Source organism: Lepisosteus platostomus, chromosome 24, assembly GCF_059453375.1.
Source record: "Lepisosteus platostomus isolate fLepPlt1 chromosome 24, fLepPlt1.hap1, whole genome shotgun sequence".
Lineage (NCBI taxonomy): Eukaryota > Metazoa > Chordata > Actinopteri > Semionotiformes > Lepisosteidae > Lepisosteus > Lepisosteus platostomus.
In genome coordinates this window covers 9,524,369-9,545,920 of record NC_142634.1, presented here as the reverse complement: position 1 = coordinate 9,545,920, position 21,552 = coordinate 9,524,369, and the positions used below count along the sequence as shown (strand labels likewise).

The 21,552-nt window shown below is 42.2% G+C and overlaps 3 protein-coding genes across 17 annotated transcripts in view; 2 read left to right on the top strand and 1 right to left on the bottom strand.

Annotated features, from left to right (window-relative positions):
• Window positions 1–13: 13 nt before the first annotated feature.
• Window positions 14–4,419, bottom strand: alkbh2 (alkB homolog 2, alpha-ketoglutarate dependent dioxygenase). Of its 4 annotated transcripts, none has more exons than XM_088617821.1 (4): window positions 4,344–4,419; window positions 3,514–3,798; window positions 2,574–2,772; window positions 14–1,766 (listed from the first exon to the last, which is right to left on the bottom strand). In XM_088617821.1, exons 2-4 carry the CDS (start codon window positions 3,788–3,790, stop codon window positions 1,421–1,423), a joined length of 822 nt encoding a protein of 273 aa, XP_088473947.1. In that variant the 5' UTR covers window positions 3,791–3,798; window positions 4,344–4,419; the 3' UTR covers window positions 14–1,420. The 4 variants fall into 4 exon arrangements, with proteins under 4 accessions (XP_088473947.1, XP_088473946.1, XP_088473950.1 ...); XM_088617820.1 differs by having other exon boundaries at window positions 4,303–4,387; XM_088617824.1 differs by having other exon boundaries at window positions 3,514–3,795; window positions 4,344–4,365.
• On the top strand, window positions 4,413–9,569 carry unga (uracil DNA glycosylase a). 2 transcript variants are annotated; one of them, XM_088617819.1, is made up of 7 exons: window positions 4,413–4,640; window positions 5,479–5,679; window positions 6,184–6,279; window positions 6,819–6,916; window positions 7,911–7,999; window positions 8,244–8,422; window positions 8,671–9,569. In XM_088617819.1, exons 1-7 carry the CDS (start codon window positions 4,536–4,538, stop codon window positions 8,809–8,811), a joined length of 909 nt encoding a protein of 302 aa, XP_088473945.1. In that variant the 5' UTR covers window positions 4,413–4,535; the 3' UTR covers window positions 8,812–9,569. The 2 variants fall into 2 exon arrangements, with proteins under 2 accessions (XP_088473945.1, XP_088473944.1); XM_088617818.1 differs by lacking the exon at window positions 4,413–4,640 and having other exon boundaries at window positions 4,697–5,679.
• A 451-nt stretch (window positions 9,570–10,020) lies between these two features.
• Window positions 10,021–21,552, top strand: part of acacb (acetyl-CoA carboxylase beta) — a 36,663-nt gene continuing 25,131 nt past the window's right edge. For 4 of the 11 annotated variants that reach the window (XM_088618626.1, XM_088618625.1, XM_088618624.1 and 1 more), the window contains exons 1-7: window positions 10,021–10,188; window positions 13,178–13,824; window positions 19,908–20,040; window positions 20,314–20,452; window positions 20,720–20,829; window positions 21,013–21,094; window positions 21,291–21,389. In XM_088618626.1, coding sequence (XP_088474752.1) covers window positions 13,193–13,824; window positions 19,908–20,040; window positions 20,314–20,452; window positions 20,720–20,829; window positions 21,013–21,094; window positions 21,291–21,389 — 1,195 coding nt within the window. In that variant the 5' untranslated portion in view covers window positions 10,021–10,188; window positions 13,178–13,192. Of the gene's footprint in view, window positions 10,189–12,243; window positions 12,376–13,177; window positions 13,825–14,803; window positions 14,910–16,816; window positions 16,969–17,014; window positions 17,167–19,907; window positions 20,041–20,313; window positions 20,453–20,719; window positions 20,830–21,012; window positions 21,095–21,290; window positions 21,390–21,552 lie in introns of those variants that run through there. The other 7 variants (XM_088618629.1, XM_088618628.1, XM_088618627.1 and 4 more) reach the window with 5 other exon arrangements.

Below are 21,552 nucleotides of genomic sequence, written 5' to 3'. Positions count from 1 at the left end.
ACAGGATAACATATTTTGTGCAAGTCCCCTAGATCTGTGATTTTAATAGGAACAGGAACAAGCCAAAATGCTATGACTTGCTGAACATACAATTTATTACATGAACCTTCAAGCTGTGAAAACAAACCTGCCACTAAGTCTCATTGCTGGAACTGTAGGACAAAATGTACACCCTGAAGTAGTTTGCTCACTATCAGAGTGAGAATATTAATGAAATTGTTTAATGCAGATTTTATACAGGGGTGGCACAGTGGTTATCATTGGTTCCCTGGGTTCAGTTCCGGACCCGTGTGAGTTTCCTCCTGGTACTCCAGTTTCCTCTCGCAGTCCGAAGACAAACTGGTGGTTTAACTGGCTTCAGGGAGAAACTGACCCTGGAGTGACTGTGTGCACGTTTGTTTCTATATGTGCCCTATGATGGACTGGTGTCCCATCCAGGGTATATCCTGCCTTCCGCCCTGAATTGGATGAAGTGGTAAGAAAATGGGTGGATTATGTTATAGTGAGATATAAAAGGAAAACAGTAGGCTGCATTTATTCCATACTTGCTCCTATATGTAACTCCCCTGCAAGACGTTTGCACTAATGTATGTTTTTAGTATTTGTTGTGCGATCTGTTGCCATGCCAAACATGTTTTGACGTGTTCATAGATTTAAATATGAACAAAATGGAAGAAGTTATTAATAAAATGGATTGAATAAGATAACGCAACCAAGTTTTTTTCCTCTGTTGTTTCTGAATAGGTATGAAAGTGCCTTGTCTTCAGTCAGCTTTAAAGGGGAACTGCAGTCCCAGCTTCTCAGACCGGTTATTAAATGGGGGAAACAAAATAAATTCAACAACGCTATAGAAATTTTCAATTTTCCACAAATTCCATTTATCTGCGACAGCGTCCAGAAATCGGGAGCAGTATTTCTATTGGATTAAACGAGATGTATTTACAAGCCTGCTTGTGTACAATGTAACTGGGCCACACCACATCACCGCATGTTGTGTCGCCTCGTTTCTAAATTGCAGAAGATGGCGTTGCACATACCTGGAAAATTCATCTATTTTGTGATGTGAATTGAAGGTTTTACAAATTATTGTGCACATTTTACTACGTTCATTGTGGTTTGAAATGCACTCATCAGCGCTGGTTCTTCCTAACCCCGAGAACCCTACAACTGCTAAGTAACACAACTAAAATTCTGCATTTGATTCAAACTCCCACCTCCTCACGTGATCGTGTGATATGATATGGTACCACAGTTGGACAAGGTTCTTCGCTGCCTCGTGGGTCTCTTAACAGTATTTATTTGTTCGTATAATTTTTAGAAAGTCAACATCTCTCGTGGGAAAAGCGCTGTTTTACTAGAACAGCAGAAACGGACACTGTGCCGTTTGCAGCAGTCTGCTAGCGGGGGAAACGCGCTGGCGTCAAGGGGGGGCGCTGTGCCCGGCGGGCGCTGCTCTCCCCCGACCGTCCCGGAGGATGCGCCGGAAGGTGAGGTTGACGCGGGGCAGGAGGACCCTCTTCCGCACGGGCAGGCTGTGGTACCAGCGGGCGTTGGTCGGGGGGTTCATGAGCAGCAGGCTCCCGTGCTGCAGCTCCAGCCTCACGGGGGCGATGCGGGGGGCGGGGGCCCGCCGGCCCCGCGCGTCCTGGTGCTTGAACACGAAGTCGCGCGCGGCCCCGAAGGACACCGAGGCGATGGGACAGGCATGGTCGAGCTCCCGCTCGTCGTCTCGGTGCTCCCCCATGTGGTCGCCTCCGTCTCTGTACCTGTCGACGGCCGAAGACAGAGCAGGCTGTTGGGCGCGACCGCTGCCCTTTCCGAGAAGCCCCAGCCTGACCTGCGCCCCCATGTGGGGGATAACTGTACAGTTTCGTCCTAGAGCTTAAGACGCCTGAGGACTTCAAGCGTCTTAAGCTCTAGGACGGCACATCGCCTAATCAAAACTGTGTCACATCCTTCAGGGCAACTAACAGCAAACAGTTCAATTCAAACCAAAATGTTTTTTACGGCATACCCCACTCAGTTTGGGATTGCTGGCTAAATGTTTAAAAACAATTGTTTACACTGTAACATTTAGCAGTACTGCAGAGGGAGAATGCGGACCTGGTTGCTCATCTTTTGATGCCCTGTAAGTGGCTACAGGGGAGTTAATTATGACGAGGTGTGGTGCATCTCTGCCTGACATCACTGTGGACCCAACAAGTCACCAGAGAAAGACCAAAAGACCTGGGCAAACATCAGCCCACCCTACCCTAGCTCAAGCTGGGCTCGCTCTCAGGAGCCCCAACAGCACCTGCAAGCCCATCCAGGATGATGCTTTCCTGGGAAGTGTGGAAGTCTGTAGAGGTTAACGACTTGAAAATGGGGAGGAATTGACTGACGTTCCTGAACTTAAACAAATAAACAAAATTTACATTCTTTGCTTTCAAATCCAGTAATAATTGATAACATTTTCTGAGCCTAACCTTCGATGAGGCAACCCCTTTGCATCAGCTGCGGCTATAATACCGTGTGAAAATGACACATCAGTGTTTCCCAGCTACTCTGGAGATCTTTCCCTGCTACGAAGTTACCTGTTCACGAGGACAAAGTTGAAGGTGTGCCCGGTCGCCTTTGTAACGCAGTCCCGGATATACTCCAGCACAGGGGTCCAAGGCCTGGCCAGGTGATGAACCCCAGAGAAGGAATACATCAGCCCAGGGTCTCCGTAAGTCGCTTGCTTCCTCGGAATATTATAGAACTTCCCGAAAACCTGCACCTTGGCTTTCTCGCCTGCAATACACAGGGGATTTGCTGATGGGATATGTGCACACACACATCGCTTCGACAAAACCCAACAGGTAGAGCAGTGCTGGTAAGTGTAACATCTTCAGGCAATTCCTCGGACAAAAGCCATCATTACTGAAAAGTGTCTGAACACTTTGAATATCGGGGCATGAGGAAAGCTGGATGGCAGTACAGATGATTTCAGATGAAGACACACTGGCAGCATGTTCATCTTCAAAATCTGGGCTACAACCTACCTTGGAAGGAGAATGAAGGTAAGATGTTTCTCGTTTGTTTTTTGTATTTCGGACTGCAAATAGAGGGGCATTTTTCCATCTATCCACTTTATGACCACTTCATCCAAACTAGGCCACTGGGGAGCTTACTGTGTGCAAGCAAACGGCACCCTGGACAGGAAGCCAGTCCATCACAGGGCACACACACTCACCTCAGGGCTAGTTGTCTCTGAAGCCACTTCACCTGTCATCATGTCTTTGGAGCGTGGGAGGAAACCCATGCAGATATAGGGAGCAAATACAAACCAGCTGCGTTTGTACTTCATAAAATCATCCAAATAACCAGGAACACTAAGAGGAAACATGTCAGTCGTGTTTCCTCTTTCCTGTCTGGACCACTATCGAAATGCACCTGGAATGATGCAGAACCAGTGGAGGCTGGCGTGCAGTTGAACCCTATGAGCACTATTAGTCAGTGCAGGGCACTGTAAGAACACGAGTCGGACTGTACCTGAGAAGTATTCGATCTCTTCCTCCAGCTTTTTAAAGAGCCTGTCCGCCTCTGCTTTCGAGAAGAGCACAGTATAGTCCAGATCCAGCGCCTCTGCCTCAATTTTCTGCCAGGGAAGAGGAGCAGAAAACTCCCCGTCGTATTCCTCCTCATCCCCGGACACCGCGCACCGCGTCTTCTTTCTCTCGTCGGTCGTCTCCAGCTCGTTGTGTGTCGCCACTGCTACTGCTGTTGTTGTTGCTGGCCGTTTCTTCGTCCTGGTCACAAACCTGTCCATACGAACTGCTGCCAAACAGAGGGGAAACACTGATCTCAACACAAAAATAAGAAGCCCGCTGCAGTCCTATAGTCCAGACGTCCAATCGCAGCTGACGACAGCCGAGAACTACAGTATGGCCAAATGTTTTTTTTTTTAATTTTGGAATTTCAATTCCCAATGTAACAAAGCATTCGGATAAGTTCAAGCAAGTGCGTCAGCACGCGTAAGCTGCAAGGGAACAGGTAAAGGTTTATTTCGTGCTTAAAGGAAAAGAAAAGAGACACGTTTCGCCTGTGGAGCCTTCTTCAGGTGCGAAGTATTCGGATGACAGTGTTGCATTGCTGGAGTACAGGATTAGCTGAAAGGAAATCCTGGTTTCCCTTAAAATTCAACGTGCAGCCATACCTTTGAATCATAAACTTATATTGATATATTTTATATTTAAGTAATTGCAATGTGCACTTCAACCTGGGAAAGCCATTACATAATATTGTGCGTTTTAAGAAATAGGTGCGTTCTGCACACCCTACCTGCAGACAACAAACAGATGCACAAACACAAACACACACACCAGTGCGCTGCTCTGCCCGCCCCGCTCACTTCCTCTTCGGCTTGTGAGCGAACTCTCGCGTGGGGCTTCAAAGCTGGCGGGAAAAGCGCTATTCCGCAGCCTGTGCGCTAGTGAAGAGGCGCTCTGTTCTGGCTCCCCGAACTTTAATATTTTTATCACGTATATAAAGTGTTGTAAACGCGCGGAAATAAAATGATTGGGCAGAAAACGATTAATTCTTATTTTAACCCCGTGAACAAGAAAAGGGCTTTAGAAGAGAACAATGAGGCAGGAGAAGACGCCAAGGAGAAAAAAGCGGTAAGTATAATTCTTAAAACGGCAACGCGCTTTCATTGTGCTTGGAAATGAGATTGTATTGCTTTATACACATTCCAGTTTTAGAATATGTTAAGACTGTTTTAATGGCAAACGTTAAAGTGAGTTAAGGTCACGTTTGCGTTATGGTCCTATAACTAAATGGTATACCTACGTTTGTAAATCTAAACCTCTAAACAAAGTTTTCAAGTTTTAATTTTATTTTGAAAGCCGCTATAGAAAAAGAAATCGTATTTTAGTCATTCATCCTTCTTTTCATCCAGAATTGGGAATAATCTAGACACCTGCTTGTTGTAACTGAAACCTGGCGTTATAATACCTCAGTTCTTTGGTACCATGAACGGAACGTCCATTGTATTTGCTTCTAGATAGATAATTGATAATTTTTCTGTTTCTGTTGATTCAATCTTTTCGACCACGTTGTTTTTCCCCCGCCTCCTAGCTTGTGGCATGGAGTTGGTTCTAGGGGGCGTGGTTTAGACCAAGACAGCCAATAGCTGGGAAGTGGGCGGGACTTCAAAGCTTCTTTTTTGCCGCGAAATTACTGCATGGGCGCCATGGGCTCCGGAAGTAAACATGTTGTACATCAATAATATTTAGCATTCATAATAGAAGCTCGGTTGCAATTTTTTTAAAGTACTTCACTTTAAAACTACCTTCTCGGAGTTATTTATTCGAACGGCATATACTAAGTAGTAAATCATTCTAAAAAATGTTGTTTTCGCATGGATTCAGGTGTGCGTCAGTGTTTAAAATCAGAAGCAGGGCTAGTTCAGAGTTTATGAAACTCACACGCGGCATTATTACAAAATATACCAAGATCACTCCGGTGAAAAGGCAGAAAACGGCCAGCGATGAGGCTCCGACTTCCCCGCCTCTGAGTCCAGAGCAGCTCGGCCGAATCGAGAGAAACAAGCGGGCCGCTCTGGAGAGACTGGCTGCCCGCAACGTGCCGGAAGGATTCGGAGAGAGCTGGAAGAAGGAGCTGTGCGCCGAGTTTGGCAAGCCGTACTTCATAAGGGTGAGAGCAGTAAAACCGCTCTGTTCAAAAACGGCTTTAAGTGATGTTGTTTTTTAGTTTAGTGGGTCGCTCTCCGACAGCATCTGCTTAACCACTTTGATAATTACTATGATAAAGGTCAAAGAAGCTGTGACTCTTCAAACAGCGGCTAGAACAGTGGGTAAATTCTCAAGTTGTGTATGAGTTGCATATTTGAAACATCTGCAGATTCTTTCCAGTGAGCCACCTGCACTAACTTATTCAGGATACATTATTTAAACAAAAGAACAACTGAGGCTGATTAAGCCCCAGCAAAGAGGAAGTCACAACCTTCAGACCTTTTTTAATTAATCTGGAACTGTTTTTGCACGGTAATGCAGTTTTTGTTTCTTAATGCTGTCTAAGATGTTTAAGTCTAAATGCATTAGTTTAATGGATATCTAATGCTTTGCTCTGAAAACAGATGCACAAGTGCTGGCTGTGGTGTGGACGAATGTGATGATTGTGCATTTTTCTTGTCTTCAGCTGATGTCGTTTGTAGCCCAGGAAAGAGGACGCCACACTGTCTACCCACCCTCTCATCAGGTGTTCACCTGGACTCAGATGTGTGCCATTCGGGATGTGAGTGTTCTCCTTCTGTGCAACACCACAGTTTCAGATTTTTGTTACGAGCATAAATTTATATGTATATATTCAATATAGTTTAGGACAAGTGTCTCCTATCCTGGTCTTGGAGAGCTCCAATCCAGTTCGAATTTTAGATCACCTGTCCCTAAAGATTGGTAACGCATATAAAGAATCAGTCAGTCAAGTCATCAAAGTGTTCAATCAAGAAAACTGTAGACATTTAGGGCAGAAGAGTACTTAAATCTTATTCCTAAAGATTTCTGAACTCTATAAATTAACATCACTTCTTTAGTTGAGTACAATGAAATTGCATCAGGTCTTTTGACATAGGTATGTAAATAATGACCTAGGAAACCTGCTGGACTGTGGTTCTCTAGGGCCAGGGATAGAATTCCTGTTTTAGGAGAATTTAAAAGATTACCAGTATTTGTTGCTACTTGAATCCCTTGTACCTCCTCCAATGTGTCTCTCTTTAAGCTTTCCTGAATTTGATTTGAGCCTATCGATGACAATGTTTTTGTCGTGACCTACAGGTGAAGGTAGTGATCTTGGGCCAGGACCCATACCATGGCCCCGGGCAGGCTCATGGGCTGTGCTTCAGTGTGCAGAGGCCCGTTCCACCCCCACCCAGGTATTGACTTTCAGACTTCTACTGCTGGAACCCGTGGGGTTGACCAGTGTGTAGTCAGAAGCTGGGGAGCCCTGTATTGTCTTCATCCTTCCAGATGAACTCATCTACAGCATGTAATGTCTAGAATCCTGACCAGGCCATGTGCAAGTAATCAGATTACTCCCGTCCTGGAGCTGTTGCACTAGCTTCCTATCAAATTTTACATCAACTTTAAAATCCTCACGGTCACCTATAAGGTGTGTGGCCTGGCGCCTCAGTACTTGTCTGACTTGCTGTCGTCCTGCTCCCCACCTACAGCCTTTGTTCTGGCCTCCTGTCTGTCCCCCAAGCCTGTCTGCACTCCGTCTTCTCCCACTAAGCCACACAGCTCTGGAATTCTATCCCTAAGGATGTTGAGTGTCACCTTCCCCGAGCCCTTTGAAATCAAGAGTCGAAAATCAAGCCCTTAAGAAGGGCTTTTATTTAACGGATCTATGTCTGTCCCCCCCTGTGCTTTCTGACTGTATTCCAAACCCCTATTATAATTTTGTAATCCTGATGTCTCCTCTCAGACTATATTTTTTTCTTACTGTAAAGTGCTTTGAGAAGCCACTTGTAAAGGTGCTATATAAAATTAAGTTTATTGTGTAATGATAATATTATGAAAAGTGGTAGTTGTAGGTTTACCAAGGTCTTAACCTTTTTAGCTTAATTGTTTAGAGCTTTTTAACTGTACATTTTCTAGATGGGAAATGCACTGCATAAGAATTTCCTAACATAATAATAAAATATTACTACAGACATAAAAGTAATTTAAGTTAATACACTTATGAATGGAGAATAGATTTTTGGATTGTCAGAAGTGGTACTCTTGTGGACTCACGGGGACTGATAGAGGTATATGTTTGAGTGCATAGTAATTGATTTCATTTTCCTTTGCTTGTATTTTGGTTTTCTGCAAGTTAAGTTAAGTCTGTCGTGTTGTCCGCTTTGTGACTTTGTCTTTTGCTCCCAGCTTGGAGAACATGTATAAGGAGCTGTCTACAGATATAGAAGGTTTCCAGCACCCAGGACATGGTGATCTGACAGGATGGGCCAAACAAGGTATTTGGATTCAACCCAGCAGGAAGGAATACAGTTTTGACAGTAGCATGTATTTTTGAAATATTATAAACTTCTTAAAAAGAAGAAATGTCCAGTTTGGAATGCTGAGAGGATTTCACACAAGCAATAGCCTGTTTTACACAAGTAGTAGAACTGAAGCCCAGCTGTTCTTGTGTACATGATTGGGGGTTTCCCCATGAGCTCCGAGACACTGGGTCCTGCTCACTGCGGTTCTTGGCTTCAGGTGTTCTGCTGCTCAACGCAGTGCTGACTGTGAGAGCCCACCAGGCCAACTCGCACAAGGACCAGGGCTGGGAGCAGTTCACGGACGCCGTGGTGCTGTGGCTCAACAGGAACCTCGAGGGCCTGGTCTTCATGCTCTGGGGGGCCTATGCCCAGAAGAAGGGCATCGTCATCGACAGGGTAATGTCAGCTCGGCCTGGGGGAGGGGGGGCTTCCAAAGAAGTGAGCAAAGCCAAGGCCATGTCATCTCGTTGTAGTGTTATCAGTAATATAGGCAGATAAAGAGGAAGTTTATAAGCTTTTTGAAATTGCTAACGACGCCCAGCTTGGAGGGCTCCCCTACAGTCCTGGAGCCCTGCTGCACTTTTGAGGTGTCTGATGTTTGGGGTCTAACGCGGGCATGCGCTGCGCTGTGCTGTGCCTTGCAGAAACGCCACCATGTTCTCCAGGCTGTCCACCCCTCTCCGCTGTCGGTGCACCGCGGCTTCTTCGGGTGCAGGCACTTCTCCAAGACCAACGAGCTGCTCGTGAAGGCCGGGAAGAGCCCCATCGACTGGGAAGCGCTGTGAGGCCCAGCCTCGGCCCGAGACACATCTGCCACCGGTGGGCCTGCGCCTGTGCCGCGCTCGAGCAGAACGGAACGGCGGAGCCCGTTTCCGAACGGCGTGCCCCAGCGCGCGGCCTGCCATGTGGTTCGGCTCTGTCCGTTTGTGCTTGGTGGACGAGCCCTCGCTAAACACGGCAGCTCAGCTGTCCTTTCTCTCAACCGGGAGGATCTGGTGTGTTTGTAGTGTGCACAGAGCTGCAGTAGCGAGAGAAACTGGGCTTTGAATTTGTGAGGTTTGACTTATTTTATCATCGTCTCTTCAAGCACGTAAAGGTGCTAGGAGAGGAGAGGTTTGCTGGTCCATTATTTTTAAATGATGTTTTCCATGTCACAGTTCCATGTAAGTTAGATTGGTTATTGTATGCGGTTTGCTTTATATAAAACATGTTTTCACTAGCTCTTTAAGCTACAGGATATTTTTGGATTAAACACTGTAATAGGCCAACATTGTAACAAATGAAAGTAGAATTATTTTTTTTGTTGAATAAGCTATTTCGATGCAAGTACTTTTTTTCTTCTGTGTCCAGTGCATTGGTTTTTTTTTTCCCCATCAGGCACCTTGGGGAAAAAAAAAGGCAATTTAAGCCATCTCGGTTTTGATTTGTAAATGTATGTATTATGCCTAATCACTTGCATTGTAAATATTTGCTTTTAGGTTTTTGTATGTATAAAGTTTATAATGTACATTTTAAACAAAATAAATTCTTGTTTCATATATAATTTTAATGACCTTTTTTAATTGTTCCTTCACATTTCAAACACCACTCTTGCATTTTCTTTATGCAAGTATGTGCAAAAATGAGGAAGTCACCTTTGTGTCTGCAGAAGTTTTGATCTGCCTGGGATAAGAAGGAATAAAGACGTTTAGACAACTTATTTTTTCCTACACTGTGAAATTGCAGGTGTGTGTTTGCAACGGGTTTTGAGAGTCTCCGTCATCAGTTATTGCAGGATAAAAGACTAGAGATGTTGGTAAGAAAAAGCTAATTTTGGGACAGCTGAGGAATACACTGATAACAAGAACACTTCCTAATGGCTCCTCGAGGCCTGTAATCGTTTTGTAATTGCTATGGCAACCATCATGTCACTCTCTCGGCGACCGGAAATGAAGTGTCACAAGAGGCTGGGTCGTCTCGTTTGCAAACGAGAGCCGGGGGGCTGAGGGGGCGGGACCTGTTCAAAACAACCTGTTAGGAAAAGCGACGCGAGTTGTAGTCCCGCAAGTTTGTGGTGTAAACCTTCAGCTGGGTTTCTTTTTCAAGAGGAAGTAAAGCAATGCGCCCGGACCATGAACCTCCTGTGAAAAGATTAAATTAAATGATGACTTGTATTGAAAATGGTAAGAGTCACTTTTGCGGAGGTGTTTTTTTTTTTTGTGATGAACGTACTCAATTCGACAATGTGCAACGGTATAACATTATCGTTTTGTTTAAAAAAATGTTTATATATTACCATTTAATTTTTGGAACCTAGACTTTTTATAGGCGAAATCGTACATATTTATGCACACATGCCGAATCAAACGCACTACAGTATATTATGTCGATGGTTAGTAAAGGTTGTTTCCGTCCGTTATGTTGGTGATTATGAACTGTAATATTAGGAGAGGAAGCTTGTAAGAAGTGTTCAAGTTGCGTGTTTCTTCAAGTTTAAAAGGACGCTTTTAACTGCAGCTTCAGCCTGTGGTTAGCACTATAGACAGTTGTAGCTTTAAGAGACATGCACTCGAGAATGATGGGTTCGTTCTCTACTTAGAATTAAGAGTAATTGTATTTTTAAAATGTTTATTTTTAAAAACTTTAACGCTGCAATGACGCGATTTCTTACAGCATTTTTCTATTTTAAATGCATAATATTTTAAGCTGTAGAAAATGTGAAGAACATTTGTTGGAAATGATCTAAAAGAAAGGTTTTAAATACAGTATAAAGGGGCATACAGTATGTGACTGAACTCATTATTTTATTGTTTTCACCTTACTTACAGTTAACCATTCATGAAACACATGGGAAATGTTATTTTTTCATATTGCCCCTCGATGGCTATTCATTTGAATATTTCTTTCAACAGTAGTAATTGTGTGGTGTCACATACAACTATTACATGTTGCATTTACTGAATTAATTAGTGCTTTGGCATTTGTAATTCTTGTGCTGGTAGTTTAATGTCTTAGTGAGAGTGATTTAGGAATGAGTGTATTTTTGAATACCCAGATAGTTTATTTTGGTCCTAATCTTATGTTGAGAGCAGGATCAAAGTCCAGTAGATAAAATCTGACTTTCAGAGTATTGCAAGGATGTGTGGAGTTAGTTTTACAGACACGGAGAAATACATTGAGAGTCAAAGTTAGCAGCTGAAATCCTGTCCTGAGCAGGACTTCAGGAATAAATCATGTACTCCCCTTTCCATGCTGCCTGTTATTTCTGGGTGCAGTCAAGGCTTGTGCTGAACAGTATCTCCAGATTGCTTTCAGAGAAAACAACCCTTCAAAATACTTTGAAAATATATATATTACTTTGAAAATATATAATATAAACTTAAAAATATAAGATATAAAAAAAATATTTCTAACCTTCATTTTTACCAGTAGTTCCCGAATACATTTTTAAGTGTTTTATTTTACAGTAAAAGCACAAAAATCCTATATTTAAAGATCTGACGAAAAAGCCATTTCAAACACTAGAGATTAAAGACACCAAGGCAGGTTTGCTTTGTTGAAATAGCAGTATGTTTTTTTTCATTTGTTCCTTTTAATACCCCCAGAGACTTTCATATGCAAAGCCCTTCAGTTAAATCAGAAAATTCCCTGAGAGTCAAAAAGCAAGCAGCCGAAAAGCCCTTGAGTTTACAGTGGGAGGTTTACACTGCAGTAAGTCTGAACGTTTGTACAGTATAACCACCTGGAAAAGGGTTTGTCGCCAGGTCAGTTGAAAGTGTGACTTCTCATGCTGGAATTATCGACAGTTTTTAGCACTTGCTTTTTATTCCCATAGGAACAAGCAACACCAAAAGATCAACAACATTGCATTGAACAGAGGGTTTTTTAGGTGCTTTTTTTTAAACCCAGTGACCTTCTTGTCTGCTCGGTTTACCTGAGCTCGCCTGCTTTGTTTGTTTGCCCTCCCTGTGTCTTTTCCCCTGTGGCTCTCCCTGTACAGCCAGCCCTTTGCCCGCATTGGCACCGCGGGGGGCTTGGGTGGGCTGACTGGGACTGTTACATGCTGTTCCACCCTGTCAGCTGTCCCAGACATTCTGTTCAGGGAAAGCAGTAACTCAACACCCTGCCGCCCCCTTTCCCTCTTGTAAATGCCAGAGTCTCAGAAACAACCCGCTTCAGGCGGCTTCGGTTTTCGAAAGGCTAAAACGCGTTTGAAATTCTGTTTGTTTTATTTTTAGTGCGTTGACCCTCCTTCTTCACACGTGTGACTGTGTGTGTTTTGTATACTGCCTGGGTTCTCATTCCTACTGCCATTTGGGTTTAGGCCCGCGGAAGAGACTTATTTTCTTTCCTGTGCCTGGCGATTAGAGGTAAACATCTCTTCTGCGTCTCCAGAGAGTAGCACACTACAGATAGCATTCTGGGATTGACTGTCTCGTTTACTTGAGCCTAATTATTTTTTAATGTGTATCAATAAAAACTGATTTGTTGTTATTTTTGTGAAAGGCATACAGCATACTTTTAGAATTAATGTAGAAAAATACCATGAAAAATATTGTGTTTAAACTGGGATCTTAAAACACAGGTATAAACTATGAGGGCAAAAATAGTCTCTGGCTAAACAATATATACGGCCTGGGGATTTGTTTCAAGTGTCTTCAAGCTTGTGTTCTTTTTTACATTTTTTTAAAAGTCTCAAAGGTCTTGATCTGTGTCTGTAACTCAAAATATTTACTCTCCGATCAGTTAAGCACTGAACTAATCATTTAGAAAAAAACAGATACGGTGAAAAGTCGTATCACCACATAAAGGAAATGACTCACCTCGTGGCTATTTTCTGCTTTCTTAATGCTCATTACACTTGAATGTTATTTTTAAACAACTCAATATGTTTATAGTAGTGCCATGCTAAGTAGCATTTTTTTGGCTACCATACAGTACATACTGCTCCAGATGATATCTCATATACTGCTTTCCTTATCAATCTATTTTTAAGGAAATCCTGTATCACTACTGCAGACCCCCACTTTTGAAGTTCAGTTCAAAAGATCCGAAATGGAAAAATGCCTTTTGTTTGACAATCATTGGTTTATTTTCTTTGTAAATAAGATTTTGTCTGGACAAGGTTAAGACAAACATTAATTCAAAATATGTTTATGTCCTATCTCATAGGGAAAACGTTCTTGAATGATTCTCCTACTCCTCTCTGGACTCTTCATATTATGGTTGGTTTGCAACACCTTGAAGGCCAGGACGAAGCCTGAGACTGAAGTGAAAGGGCAGGCAGAGGCTCAAGCCTGTGAACCCAGACAAGAGATGGAGACTCAGCCCTTAACACAGTCCCAACCCAGTGGTGCTTCAGGTCAAGCTCAGACCACAGCTCATTCTCCAGCCAGTAGCTGTCAGACATCGCCACAAACGCCTTCTACCTCAAAAGAAGTCGTGGAGACATCAGTTGCCAGCATTTCTGTCTCTTCAGCTCTGGGACAATCACGCACGTCAGAGGCTTCTGATTCGCACCAGGCCTTATCTCTACCTCTTACTGAGGACTTTGTGTCCCCCGGGCGGTCTAAGGATCTTCTCACTGGCCCTGCTGTGCCAGCGCCAGAACACAGGGCAGGCCACAAAGGCAGGGATCGTCTCAAGTTCATCCTTGGCTCCTCTGAAGACAACTCCTCAGACGATGAGATGATGGTCTGCGACCGGAAAGAGGGACAGACACTGGGTACAGCATCCCTCAGCTCTCCCATGATGTCAGGATCCCCCTTGTCATTCCGATCTTCATCACTGCCATCAGTCTCCTCATCATCAAGGATGCGGTAGGCTCATATTGATTGGCCAAAGAGTTGAGGGGCCACTCCAGCCTCTGCTGTTTTTACATGTATGACAAAGAACATCAGATCAGGTAGTGGAGAACAAATGTTTCAAGCTCAATAGCTTTCCTTGTTTGTTTGTCAGGGAATACTGAAAAAACTTTTAATACCTTCTTCAAAGTCCTTGCATCACCTTTGTCATTTTAATTGTGTTTTTGTTTCGGTGACACTGTAGCAGTAAGCTTCACAGACCAGTCCAGGGTCCTTATAGATCTGCTGTCAGTTCCAGCCTAACTCTTAATTGAGTGAATACTCTGATTAATTAGACATTTGGAAATGTTTTCTGCTTGCAGTTGAGGTTTATCTATCGATTTATATATGGTAAATCATAATGTCTTACTGTTCTAGAAATGAAAACTAAGTAAGGCCTAAGTAATTGGTTATATTTGGAGTTGATTTGAATTCTGAGGATCTCATTAGGAAAAAAAAAACACCACCAGACACTGGGGTCAGGTGAACCTAGTATAGGGAGACTTAAAGAACCTAAAATTCAATCTAACATGTTTAATTTAATAAATTACAATGCCAATATTAGTTCAACAATGTGAACAGTTCTACAGTTAATCTGGTATTGACGTTTATGTGTTGATATTTTACAAAATAGCTTTGCCATTGCCGTTTTATGTTTTTTTTCATGATCATAGGTATTCCTTTCCTTATATTTCTAGTGATCTGTAAGAAGTTGTTGAATATAAAAATGCACAAACAGATAACATTAAATAAATATGAAATAAACCAGATTGAAATATCTGAGTTACCTGTATATTGTGCCTTTCCCACTTGGAAATTAAGGCTGTCCATTAAGAAAATGTCTTTGAAATGCTCCATCCTGCTTTCAGAGCAGAATGTGCCTTTAAGATAACGAGGAGCAGGTTGAAGGGCATGAAGTGTGAATGGGAAGTTATATGTAGTGGGGAGCAGAGGGTGGGGCAGCTGGGAGCTTTTGCAGGTGTCAGGTGGAGTGATTCCCTGCCTGCCTGTGTAACACCTGTTTTGCTGGATGTTGGTTTGGGCCTGTTCTGACCCTAAAGGTTTGTTGATTAAAAAAATTAATAAGTGGGTTTTGTGGTTTTTAGGTTGTTATGTCTTAAGGAGTGTTTTTGTATTAATAGGCTTCACTGTTTGTAGTGGCTTAGGTAAAAGTCTTGTTCTGTTTCATTCGATTACTCACATTTGGTTTTCAAGCAAGTGTAAATACAGTGTTACTGAAAGGTAAATGATTCCCATCTTTATATCTACATTCTGAATATTGTTCATCACAAGTTACCTTCAGGCAGAGGAAAATGTGTCAAATGGGTTCTTTGTAAACTGGAAATGTTTGGCTAAAAGGATAGCATTTTGAGATAATGTGACAAATTAAGCTCATGCCTAAAATAATGTTTGTCTTTGTTATTAACTATTTAGCTCATAACACTGCATTGAACTGAAATATGTAGAAAGTGGTCAGGCTTTTAGCCTGTCCTTGGACCTTGGGTTCAAAGTAGCCTCCAAAAGAAGAAACTGCTTGCCGATAATGGATATATGACGCACATTTAATTATCTGCAGTGGTAATCAGTGTTATACCTCGTGAATGGCGCTAGTAGGCGCTGTTGTTCCACTAACAAGCTGAATAGGAGTGAGTGAACGGTTTCTGCGATCTTTCAGCGCTATTTTAGCAGGCCCGGTGACAGGAGTACTTGGCTTGGTGCTATAAAAGGAACAGCCGATTCTGAGCTGAGTCTGGAATTATAACAAACAAAAAGAGCACGTGGTTATTTAGTGATATCCTTCAGTAAACCTTTAATGTCACACATGTTCAAAAATGTATTGCAGTGCGTAGCTTTAACAGAGAAATTATCCATTATCCATGAAACAGAAAATATAATTGTTTTGCTAAAACAAGTTTTTGTTTAATTTCAGTTTTGTGTATGCTGCTGCAATGTGCGAGCAATTTTAGATAGATTTTATGCTTGAGAAGCATATTTTGAGACGTGCAATTGAGTATCTATTCAAATATGCATTACATTGAGGATTTTAAAGATATGGAGCAAATATTCCATTTTGGAAAAATTCACATTTATAGGATGCACATGAAATACGTGACCACACTGCGACTGAATCACATTGAAATATGGCTGTCACCTTCATCCGGCTGTTCACTTGCTCCATCTTGGAGTGATTACCCTAATGGAAATAGTAGTCATGCGCTGTAAGAGGCAAATGCTTTTTTTATGCTTCCAATGTTCCAGTGAACAAAACAGTGTGCTTAGATTAAGGTAGGCTGAGGTCTTTTTCAGGCCTGAGCTTCAAATGTATTAACTTAGGAAACACTGTCTTGTGTTTCTGTTGTTCCCTGTAAAGTTGTCAAAACAAATGTAACATGCTACAAACTTAAACAATTGCAAGGTAATCCTGGCGATTTCCTTTTTCTTTCACAAAGTTCACGATTTGGTGCTCAATTTGAAATTTGTCATTTTCTGTAGCGTCAAAATAAATTTATTTTGCTACCAAGGTTTCGTAACCAGTCTGAGAAATGGTTTACTGCATTTCCCCTTTAATTGGTGTAAAGATCATAAGCAGCAGACATGCTAGTGCTTCTTAGTGATGTTGTGTAGCACTTTATTGCTGTTCCAGCAGAAACCTGACTTAAGTGTTATACAGTGAATAGGGACAGATAATGACTTACTAGGCTCCCTGGAACTTGCTCCCAGGATGGGCGAGGAAGTTCCAGGGAAAGGAGAGTGTATGGAATGTGGGAGGAGGTTAGGATTTTATGGTTAAATACAGAACCCAGGCAGTAACTTTGTATCATCTTACTGAACTGTACAGACACTGGTGTTATTGTCACCACCTGCACTGTCGGCACTAGTGGACCGTTATCAACACGTGAACATAACGCACAGGGCTGCTAATCGTTGCCATGTGGGTTAGTGATTGGGAAGGAAGTTGGAGTGGAGCTGGGGGGGAGGGGAGTGAGCTGAAGAGAGGAAGGGAGGGACAGAGGTCGCGGTGTTTTGGGCTGAAAAGCGCTCCGCTCCCACAGCGGTAGAACTCGTAACAATGGAGGGGGACGACAGACAAGCCCTGAACTGGTTTCAGTGTCTCAGGAGGTTAGTGTCCAGCAGCCTTAAGAAAGAGAGCAGCTGATTAAGAGCTCTTTCCCTCCTCTGTCGAGAGATCTGTGTGCAGCTTGAGGCTCTTCTCTGACTGCAGAGCCTTCTCATAAAACTTGTCTTGACAGTCAGAGGAGTGAAAGAAAGGAGGAAACGAGCCTAGTGTGAATGTGTTATTCGAACAGCGAGCTAGCGGTAAGTCCAGACATTATCCCTGTGGTCAGGAGGTGATATTGTGGATAAGAAAGAAGTTCTAGTTACACATTTTAAGAGCCTGGTTACAGGGGAGTCCTAGAGGTCTTGTGAATGCAAAGCCAGAGTTTTACACAGGCTGTTTCTCAGCTGCATCTGTCTTTTATCTGATCTGTAACAGGAGGCTATTTGTTTCCAGTAGTGTTTGCACAATAAAAGCATCTTCAAGACTAACAGCACTTTGTGACTAAAATAAACATCTTACAGGATAAATGTCTTTCCTACCGCAGCCATTTTTTTCCCAAGTATTTTTTCATTGTTTTTGTTCCTTGTGAATGCTTACTTTGCAAGGACACAGAAGTTTTAAGAGAGCTAAAAAAAAATTCTAGCTTGTTCAGTTTAAATGTTCATGTAGATCTTTGGATTTTGCTTTATTTCAAGGCAAAAACATTTGCAGATAATGTTTGTTGTCTTGAATGTGACTATCGGGTTATCTAGCATGTGGTAAAAAAGGAAGCTTTTTTTAAGTTGCATGAAAGTGCTGCTTGTGCTGTGATAAGACTAAATGTTTATATCATTGATGCACAACAGCCCCTACCTTGTCATCTGCTGTATGAGTTAGTAGATACTGTATGAAATACCAGTTATAGTTCTCATAGTCTGTATAGAAATCTGTAAGCATGTTTGTAAGGATGGCAATAATATTTAGCACTTTTTTTTTTACTTACCCAGGAAGTGTTACTGCTTAGCTTTGTTTCCAAGTTCCTGCCCAACAAAGTTCAATTTTACTCTAGTTGTTTATGACACGAACCCCGAATATTCTTGTAATTATATTTTTGTTTCCATATATATTCCCTTATGAATGATCCTTCTGTTGTGACCATGTATATGCTTGAAAGTAAGACCTTTGAAGAATGTTAAAATACACAGTGTCTTCATGAAAAAGCTAATATTAACACTGAGATACCGACCCCTCATCTGTTGTACTTCAGAGATCGTCTGGTATCATGATGTGTTGTGAGTCAATTGTTGGGTTTTGGCAGTTAGACCTGGAAAAATGCTGTCCTTGGCTTCAGGACGATTCCACAGGCAGATCAGCAATAAATCCCAGGGGCTAAATATTCAATAAAAAAAAAATCTTTAATGAACTGAGATAAAGGCCATTAAATCCCTCTGCCTTATATTTTGTTGTAGCAGCTTTTGCCATCTTTGTTACTGAAGGGCATAAGCTGCCTGGTATGTGGTCAGCAATGTTCATTTAAAAGAAAGACTATTGGATATTCAATGCAGAGCTAAATTTAAATTGTATATATTGCAAGGAAATATCTGCATACAATATGTAGCATTTGTGAATTCTGAGTTGAGAGATGCATCAGTCTGCATTGGTGGTAAAGAAACAAATAAATGTTAAATTTTGCAATACATTTAATCAATCCTTCAGTAATGTAATTAATTGCAAGAAAAAAGTATAGCTTAAGTACTTTTATAGTAAAACTATAAATGTATCAGAGATGTACTTTATTTCCTTGATGGTGTTTTGTTGAAGAAGGTTCTGTTTATGTCTTGTGGAGTCACGTGATCGGTTCTTTTGCCCTTTTTTGAGCGAGCAATTAAAAGTAACAGCACTTCACTTTCTGTTAACCCCTGATGTGCATTGGGTGTCAAGAATAGTTGACTTACTGACTCAGTTTCTCCTGATTTCAACATTTAGAACAGTCTTACCTTCTACATTCAGAAAAACGTCGTTTATGAGAATAGTTTCCGAGACTTTTTGAACTGTTATTAAAGTTCCCTTTGATTACTTTTCAGTTTTATGTGTAAATCCTCTTTGGGTCTCTTGGGTAATCCTTTTGAATTTTGTGCAGGGATTGTGTGTGTGGGGGAGGTGCAAAAAAGAACTAAGCCTAATGAAATGGCCTTTTTCTGTACTGTTTTTATGCACCGGGTATATCTGTCTGTGAAGGAATTATGAGCTTGTTAAAAAGAAGCTTTTCCATATACTGTTGTGTGTTTATGTGCCTGTGCCTTGTTTTTCCCTTGGGTGGTCAGTCAATCCAGCGAAAGAGTTAACTACCTCCAGGGTTTGATTTTGATAAGTTTACCTCTGCAGTGCTGATACGGTCTGGTGAACTTTAAAAGCAGGTCAGACAGAGAAGTTAATGAAAGGGGAACATGGTGTCAGGTAACAGAAATAGGATTCTTAACTCTGCAACATTTGTCAGACTGTATACTGTCTGACTGACAATAAAAATATTTAATACTGTTGATTGACACTTGTTTGATGGGGAAAAGTGGATCTACAAGGACCAGCCTTGTACTGCAGTTGTTAATGACTTTCAAATGTATTTTTTACAGCAGGGGATAGGCTCAATCAACTTCAAAAGCTCTGAGTGATATTTGAAAGCAATTTAATGCATCATTGTTTCTGATTTCAGCACTGATTCTATTAAGTGCCTTTCAAATTTATAATCACTTCCAGTTTTGTTGCATTTTTGTATTATTCTTAGTAATAAGTAACTTTGTGAAATTCCTATCTGGTGGGTATTTCATAAATTATGTGCGTCCTCAGCAGTTCTTGGCAATAGAAGGGAACAAACTGTTCTTTTACAGTGCGATATCAACGCACAATATCAAGTGTTTAGTCTATGCAGTGATCATTGATGTAAGAAAGCTTTTAGAGGAGAACAGGTCTTGTTCAGATGGTTCTGCTGTCTGTTATAGTGGACCATTCTGCTGTCTTCTAGGCCCAGCATGTCCGGCCTGCACTTGATGAAAAAGGGCAGAGACCACAAGAGACTGGACCTTCACCGGGATTTCACAGTGGCCTCCCCTGCTGAGTTCGTCACTCGCTTCGGTGGCAACCGTGTTATCGAGAAGGTCAGCCCTCTTTCTTCGCGTGTTCTCTCAGCGCACACCAGAATCGTAACGCAGGGCACACCTTGCCACGCTGTAGCTATCAACAGATTCTCCCGTCTGCTCCCTCTCAGTTCAAGGAGTCACTCCACATGCCTTCCCCAGTGGCCTTAACGCTCAACGCTGGCTCACAGGGAGGATGATTACTGGAAGGGACAGGTGTTAAAATGACTGTTTCTGCCATTCTTGCGCATTTATCCTATTCTCCCCCGCATCTCGCTCGGCTTGCCCCCGCAGGTCCTGATTGCCAACAATGGCATTGCAGCTGTCAAGTGCATGCGCTCCATCCGGAGATGGTCGTACGAGATGTTCCGAAACGAGAGGGCGATCCGCTTTGTTGTCATGGTTACGCCTGAGGACCTCAAGGCCAACGCAGGTACGGTCGGCTTGCTCTGAAATTGGGGAAGCTCTCGGTGTGAGACGTCCCGATCGAGAGACAAAGAGGACCCACTGTGTGTAAACTATGACTTCAGAGCACTTGGAATATGACATCCTTGTACTGATCTGTTCATATGAGTTTGTCACTAACTTTTATTACCAATGGGGAGTGCCTAAACTAGTTCTTATCAATTGCTATAAATGATAATACTGTGCTTAACTGTAGATTTTAACTGCATGATAATTCCTTTCCTCTCTTTCCCAGAGTATATCAAAATGGCAGACCATTATGTTCCAGTTCCTGGTGGACCCAACAATAACAACTATGCCAATGTAGAGCTGATTGTGGACATTGCCAAGAGAATCCCTGTGCAGGTGTCTGATTTGACATTTATGATAAGTGATGAAATTCAATTGCTCACCTAATAGCATAATAGAGCATTTGGGATTTGCATAATAGAGCATTGTAAAGCTGTTCAACGTTTTTAAAATGTTATGCCCTGTTATGTTATGTGCTGGACCTTTGAGTGAGACATGATGGTGTAACTCCCTCTGTAGGCTGTGTGGGCTGGTTGGGGTCATGCTTCTGAAAATCCCAAACTCCCAGAGCTGCTGCAGAAAAATGGAATAAGCTTTTTAGGTAAGGTTCAATGTATTGGTTGCTCACCTCTCTTTGCTATCCTATTAATGCTAGCTGGCTTTAATATGTTGGCGCAGCACTGGCTTTTACTTTTCTTATGTGCGACAGAACTACTGTATAAAAATCATATTTCATGGATGTGTTCTTTGAAGGAAAAGGGAGTTATTGTGTTTTACATGGTTTTTCTAAATATCAGGTCCTTCCAGCAAGGCCATGTGGGCATTAGGAGACAAGGTGGCTTCTTCCATAGTGGCCCAGAGTGCAGACATTCCCATTCTGCCTTGGAGTGGAACAGGTAGTGTGTGCCATGCTTTGTCATTCTGCGTATACACCAAACCAATATGTTTTTATTACATCCCGTTATGGAATGACTAGAAACAATGGCTGTCATTTGCATGTGAAAAAATATGCAAAAGCAGTGGTCTTCTTTAATGATGCGCTGGCGTTGCCTTGTCAGC

What these genes read in the sequence shown, in the direction of transcription:
- alkbh2 (XM_088617821.1), bottom strand. Translation starts at nt 3,790, where the DNA reads ATGGACAGGTTTGTGACCAGGACGAAGAAACGGCCAGCAACAACAACA. An exon ending in AGAGATCGAATACTTCTCAG is followed by an intron (nt 2,773 to 3,513) that starts GTACAGTCCGAC and finishes TGTGTATTGCAG; the next exon opens with GCGAGAAAGCCAAGGTGCAG. An exon ending in AACTTTGTCCTCGTGAACAG is followed by an intron (nt 1,767 to 2,573) that starts GTAACTTCGTAG and finishes GGCCGTCGACAG; the next exon opens with GTACAGAGACGGAGGCGACC.
- unga (XM_088617818.1), top strand. Translation starts at nt 5,371, where the DNA reads ATGTTGTTTTCGCATGGATTCAGGTGTGCGTCAGTGTTTAAAATCAGA. An exon ending in GCAAGCCGTACTTCATAAGG is followed by an intron (nt 5,680 to 6,183) that starts GTGAGAGCAGTA and finishes TCTTGTCTTCAG; the next exon opens with CTGATGTCGTTTGTAGCCCA. An exon ending in AGGGCATCGTCATCGACAGG is followed by an intron (nt 8,423 to 8,670) that starts GTAATGTCAGCT and finishes TGTGCCTTGCAG; the next exon opens with AAACGCCACCATGTTCTCCA.